Below are 7,016 nucleotides of genomic sequence, written 5' to 3'. Positions count from 1 at the left end.
CTTGTCACTTAATGCAGAATTATGCTAAGTGTTGAGAATGCCACAGGAACAATGCCACGACCTACATCAAGTCATGGCATGATATCAATTTGCTCGGAACTTGGCACGGTCACATTGCCATGGTTCACACTTAGCCGTGGTAGAACTCACATTTGGATGACACGTTAACATGCCACGGTCACTCACCAAGGCGTGGCAATGTCCAAAGATTTTGGCGAATTGCCACGGTTGGAGACAAGCCGTGGCAAACCCATTGTTCTTTAACCAAACCCAGAAAAACATGCCACGGCTACAAGACACTGCATGAACTAAGGCGTGGCAAAGACTTGTTCTTGAGGATTCAACCATCTTCCTTTGACACGTTGAACGTGCCACGGTCTGACCAAGTGGACTTCAGGCGTGGCAAAAGGCTCCTTTTACCCATCAATGCCTGGTCAGGACCCAGTTTGTCATGAGCTGACCCGGTTCGGCCCAAGTAGTATAAAAGCAAACTTGACCTAATTTGGAGACAACTTTTATCTTATCTCATTTTTCCCTTTCCTTTTTAGTGTAAACCTTTGCTTGTTTCAGAGATATCTCTTCTTTTAAATCAAATCAAGAGTGTTTCTTTTGCATCTAATCATTTCTTTTCATCAAATCAAACTTCTAATCATGCTTAACATCACTTCTTGCAAAAGATCAAGTGTGTTAACTATGATTAGTGAGTAAATCCCATATAGATTAGGGTGCTAAGATGTTAGATTAGGAAGTTTAGGGGTTAGATCATGCATCATTCATTCTCTACAAGTTGTTCCCTATGCTAGATCCTTGCACATCACTTGTGGTCTAGATCATAGGCACTTTCATGCACCAAAAATGTTTGTTGAAATGCCTGAACCAAGTTTGTTAGAGGTTTAAGTGTCTTTTATCATGGGAATGATAGTTTGATCACTTAAATGACATATTAAACTGGATCTTAATGCTTGTTAATTCATGCTTCTAAAATGAGAATTTGGTATAAAAGAGGATTAGCATATAAGTTTAATACCTTCATGAGAGGATTATCTTGCTTAATGAGTTTTGTTAAATGGATTTTCTTTATTGATTGTTCATTAGCTCACTAGTCTAGCATAAAAACACCCTAATCAAATGTCATGTCTAGGAACTTTCCTTCATCATATCATATCATTATCATCTTGCTTACTTGTTATTGTTTGTCTCATTTCAATTGATCACTTGTTTAATACTTTTTTTAGTTTCATTTTAAGCATTAGTCACAAATCAAACTCATCATAATGCTTGGATTAAGAATATATCATCATGAACTAGTATCTACCCACATATTTGGATTGATAACCCTTTGTATTACAAATACAAGGGATTGATAACCCCATCTAAAGGCCTAAAAACCTTAGTTATCAATTGGCGCTGTTGCCAAAATGTGGTTCAGCATTAGTTCTTGATACTTTGTTGAGATCAAGTCCTTTCCTTTTGTTTTACTAATTACCTTGCAAGTTCTGTTTTTGTTTTCAGGTGTATGAAAACCAGGTCAAGGTCTAGAAGCTGTGGTCCACCATTTTCTCTAAACGACAACATCAACCTCTTGGTAAAAAGAAGAGCTAGACAGCCAAGGCAAGCAGATCACGCTACTGATATGGAGCACCACGTCGTTGATATTGAACAGCCGGTTCAAGCAGAGCAACAGGATCAAGAGCACGGTCAGGGAGCTAGTATAGGAGTTCAGCAGGGTAATGTGCCGAATCAGCAAGCCAATGTCCACCCGGGACAAGCTTAGGGCCATCAGAATAAGGCACAGCATCCGCAGAACCAGCAAAGGCACCAGGCCAATGCGCAACAACACCAAAGGGCTCAAAGACGTCGAGGACACCAACCAATCTATGTGGGAACCAATGATACAGCCAATGCTCACTAGAACAGAGCTGGTATTGTTTGTCCACCAGTGGAAAACAATAACTTCGAAGTTAAAGCATCATTGATTAATATGGTCCAAAACTCTAAGTTTCATGGACTACCAATGGAAGACCCATTGGACCATATTGATCAGTTTGATAGGGTCTGTAACTTGACCAAGATAAATGGAGTCTCAGAAGATGTTTTTAAGCTGCGGTTGTTTCCCTTCAGCTTGGGAGACAAAGCAAGACAATGGGAGAGGAATCTACCATTTGGGAGCATTCAGACCTGGGAACAATGTAAAGAAGCTTTCCTCACCAAGTTCTTCTCCACAAGCAGGACAGCCCCAATGAGACTTTTGGAGAAGCAAGGGAGATGTTCAGGATATACATCAATCAGTATCCACACCATATATTTTCTGAAGCTTCTCTACTCTCCATACTTTATAGAGGAGCACTACCAAAGATAAGAAACCAATTTGACACAGCCTCCAATGGTAATTTCTTGGCAAAAGAGATTACAGCTGCTATAGAACTTGTGGAGAATCTGCCTATGTCTAATGATACATATGGTGAAGACTATGACAGAGCAAACAGATCAGATGATTTAAGCTCAGAGCAAAAGCTTACTAGAGAAGCTAAAAAGAGCTGAGAAATGAACTTGACAAGCTGAAGATGGTTTCTCAAAAACTAACCCATTATGTTTGTGAATTTGATGAGTCTACAAGCTTTGAGAACATCAATGAAGAAGGTTTAACCCAAGAAGAGTTGAACTACATTGGGAACCAGAACAGGTTCCAAAGGTTCAACAACTTTAATGCCAACAACAACTTGTCTTATAGGAGCACTAATGTAGCAAACCCACAAGATCAAGTGTATCCTTCTCAGCGGAACCAGCAAAATTTTGCCCCTAAGCCTCAGTTTCAAAGTTCTTTTCAGCTAAAGCAACAGTTTGTGCAGCCACAACAGCAGTATGGTCAGCAACAGCAGCAGCATCAGGGTACAAACTTCAGTTCTCGGCCGCAGCACAGCAAGCCTCCACCTGGGTTCAGTCAGCAACAGTTTCAGCAGCCACAAGCGGTTCAACAACAGCAGCAAATGGGTCCAGACCTGTGTGGAGTGTTACAGCAGTTGTTACAAGGACAACAAAGGGTTGAGAGTGGGTTTTCTGATTTGGGTTCCAAGTATGCAGCCATACAACAGGAGATAAGAGATCTGAAGCAGAATCAAGCCTCTACTTCAAGAAGTCAATGAGTTCTACCTGGAAAACCAGAACCAAATCCAAAGGAGTATGCTAATTCCATCACCTTGAGAAGTGGCAAAGAGCTACTAGGTCTAGAACAAAACAGAGTGCTCATTGAGGACAATGAGCAAGTTGGTGGGGAGGCAGCCCCAAAGGATGAGCAAGAGGATGAAGCTTCAAAGAAAGGAAAAGCTAAAGAGGTGGAGAAGAAATCAGAACCTCAGAAGCCTTATGTTCCACCACCTCCTTATCAGTAATATATTCATAAATTGCATCATTTAGTGCACATATTTAAGTCCAAATCATTTCTCATTTGCATACATTTTAGGTCTTTAGGCATTGTTTTAGGACTTTAGAGATTGCATTAGGACCAAGAGAGTTTTGCATGATTTAGAAGTGTTAAACAGGTGCTTATGGAGTTTATTTGGAGTGGAGAATGTGATTCAGATGAAGAAATTGACTTGAAATGATCAAAAATGGTGAAAATGGGCATTATGGAGCTTCTCGGCAAAATGCTGTACTGATGGTCGAAGATTCTCCGCCAAAATCCTTCCTGCGGGTAGATCTCTCGGCCAAAAACACGTACTGACGGTTAAGTTTCTCGGCCAAAAATCTCGGGTGCAGATACATCTCAGAAATCACGTTACCGGAAGGTCTTGCCGTCCGATTCAGCTGTCGGGATCTTCATGAAAGTTGAAGATAATTGAGTTCAAAACCCAGAACAGTTAGAATCCGGGAATTTGGAGCACTGAGCTGAAATATATGGCCACCGGAAGACGCACATGTATCACACTCATTCCGGAGAAATCCGATACGCCTGAAAGACGTAATTACTGGGAAGCCTTCCCCTCCGATTTGGTTTACAGGGTCTTCATCAAAGTTGAATTATATTGAATCACGGATATATAGCAGGTGGAATAATTGGATTTGGAGTTGGGATCAGAGATTTAAGCTCACCGGAAGACGCACCGGTCTCACCACCGTTTTAGACCGACCCGATGAGCTCCAAAGATTGCGAGGGACGATGCACTTACAGACTTACTCAGTTTACAGGGCCTTCATGAAGATTCACGACATTTGAGTCCTATTTCCAGAACGTTTGAGATCATTAAATTTGGAGCTATGAACAAGAAGATAACGTTTCCGGAATTGACACACGTCTAGAAGCCTCTTTCTGATCGTGTCAATGTACTGCAAAGATGATCCCTCCGGGAAACCTTCCACTTCCCAAGTGTCGATAGTTTCTTCACCGAAGTTTGATATATTTGAGTACTCTTTCCATTAAAGTTGAAATCATGCCATTTGGATCTATAACCTGGAAGTTACGCTCTCCTGAATGCGAAGTGGTCCGAGTGCGACTTAGGCATGCGAGATGGCCGAGCAGAGAACTGAACCGCAGAAAGACTCGCGGTTTACACCGACTTGGGCCTGCGACTTGGGACTAAAGATGACCAACTCGCACAAATATTCTCTCCAGAATGCGTCCTGGTTGTGCGAGTTGAAGAGAAGGAAGTCTGAACAGCACAAACACTCGCTGCTTACACCTAGATAGGCATGTGGCTGCGGCTGGAGGATTTAAGGCTAACAAGGCTGTTTCTATGGCTGTGCGACTTGGGCCTGCGACTTGGGAAGCACCTGACCATGTCGCACACTTGAGACATGACCCATTTGAATCCGGGTCAGTACCCAGTTTGTCCTGGGCTGACCCGATTCATAATACTTAGTATAAATAGTTTTTGGGAGAAAAAACACCTTATCTTTTATCTTCCATGCTCTCTTAGTTTTCTTTCCTTTTGAGTGTTAAAAACGAGTTTGTTAAGAGATACCTGAAGGATTTAATCAATCTAAAGCTGTTTCTAATCATCTCATCTTCTTATCTTTGCTTCTAATCATGATTAACATCACCTCTTGCTAAAGATTAGGTGTGCTAATCATGATTAGTTAGTAGAGTTCTTTATAGTCTTTGGGCATGGTAGATTAGGGGATTTTAATGTTTGATAACACCGTATTTTGACCACTTTTATGGATCGTTTTGAAATACTTTCTCTATGTTTTTAATTGCTTTTAAATACTTTTATTACGTTGTTTTTCTAGTATTTGTAGTTCCAAGACTCTTTTCAGGTAACTTTGGGAAAAGCTTAACAAAATGGATAGAAAACCAGATTTCAGCTCAGAGTCAAACCGTCAGAAGTTCACCCCCGATTGAACGCCTTCTCACCGTCTGATCCAGCTCAAATTTGGAGATCTTAAAGATGGAAATATCAGCTTTCCAGCACACTTTACAGCTTGGCAATCCAACGGTTCAATCAAAAGATACGCGAAGAGCAAGATGTCTCGTAAACCAGCCGGCAAGCGTTTCCACCCGCGGCCAACAAGCCATTCTCCACAGTCACAACCACCGCAACCGCGGCCAGCCAACCATTTCCCGCGGTCACGCAGATCCCGACCGCGGCCAGCTAATTCCAACTCCGAAGGCCCATTTCTGAAGCCCATATCATTTTCCCAGCCTTGATTCCGGAACTCTAGACCCTAGAGATGTCTTGAGCACTATAAATACATGTTTTAGGAATCCTAATTCGTATGACCTCATATGTTCTTACTGTTTTAGAATACTTTTTAAGTTTTAGGTTTTAGGGAGAGAGAGATTTGTCTCTTGAACCCTTGTTCTTTCTTTTTCAATTTCGGTTTCTATTCTACTTCTAATATTATGTTTTTGATTTCGTTCATCATGTCTGATTAGTTTTATTGTTGGGTCTAAGGGATTTTCGATGGGGATTTATATGTTTGGTGAGGATTCCATGAGCTTTTGAGCCGAATCTTAGAACTTTTTCTTCTGAATTCGTTTTTACTGCATGAGAGTAGCGTCATGAACTACAATCTGATCCAGATGCTAGGTGACACGAAAGAGTTCATCCGGTGTCAGATCTAGTTTGGGAGAGCAACACAAACATAGGAGTGGAAACCTACCTATGGGCGATTTGTGAATGCTGACGAGTCTTAAACATAATGCATCTCTTCTTTTCCAGGGCCAGAGTGGAAACCTACTGGTCAGGGTTGAGAGAGATAGTTGTCTATGATCACGACAATGGCGTATTCATACGTCCGTGACTCCAGTTCGAAAAGTTTAAGCTAAGATCTTATCAAATTTACTCTCTAGCAATGTTTTGAATCGTTCATACCCCTGAGAAAACTTCCCTGAACCCAGCGCCTCTTTTCTTATAGATTTACACCGATTTTCATTCAAGCTTTAGTCTAGTATCTTTACTCTTTCAATCGATTTTCATTTAAGCAATTAGGTTAGCCGTTTTCCTCATTTTTACCCGTTTTCGTTAAGTTTAGTTATTATGTCATTTTAATTCCCGTATATTCTCTTTAAGATTCGTTTTTTACGTTTTAAACACACCACCAAAACCCTCACAAAACTCGCCTGGTTCTAGACTTCCTTACTTTATATTTCTTTTGAAGGCTTTTGCAGGTAAGATCCTCCTTCCCTGTGGATTCGATCCCTAAGTACTACAATCGATCAGTTGTGCACTTGCGGCTATTGATTTCATTTAGGGTAAAACTTGACACCCTCACAAACGACCACATCAATGTTAAATCTTTGATGTCTAGGTCTTAATCCATAGTTTCCTTTCTTGTTTAGTGTTCTTAATGCTTGACTAGGCTAGAAATAGTTAATCAAAGGTCTTAGGGAATTTCATGAACACAAGGTGTTTGATGAAATTCCCCAAAGAACTAAGCAAGAGTTTTTCATGATTAGCCTATGAGAATGGATGTCTAATGTGCTTAATTAGTTAATGGAACTTGTTTAGAATGATTTTGATTGCTAATTTTACTAATTAGAGTTAGTTCTTGAATTTAGTAATTAACAAAGTGATTAG

General features: G+C 40.7%; 1 protein-coding gene across 1 annotated transcript; it reads left to right on the top strand.

The window, feature by feature from the left end:
* The first annotated feature begins 2,564 nt into the window (after positions 1 to 2,564).
* Positions 2,565 to 3,389, top strand: LOC112085442 (ataxin-2 homolog). The gene is made up of 2 exons (XM_024154656.1): positions 2,565 to 3,066; positions 3,163 to 3,389. Exons 1-2 carry the CDS (start codon positions 2,565 to 2,567, stop codon positions 3,387 to 3,389), a joined length of 729 nt encoding a protein of 242 aa, XP_024010424.1.
* The last annotated feature ends 3,627 nt before the right edge of the window (positions 3,390 to 7,016 follow it).

The sequence above is a fragment of the Eutrema salsugineum genome, unplaced genomic scaffold, assembly GCF_000478725.1.
Source record: "Eutrema salsugineum unplaced genomic scaffold, Eutsalg1_0 scaffold_3, whole genome shotgun sequence".
In the NCBI taxonomy this organism is placed as follows: Eukaryota; Viridiplantae; Streptophyta; class Magnoliopsida; order Brassicales; family Brassicaceae; genus Eutrema; species Eutrema salsugineum.
The sequence above is the reverse complement of the archived record's forward strand: the minus strand, read 5'-3'. Positions and strand labels throughout refer to the sequence as shown.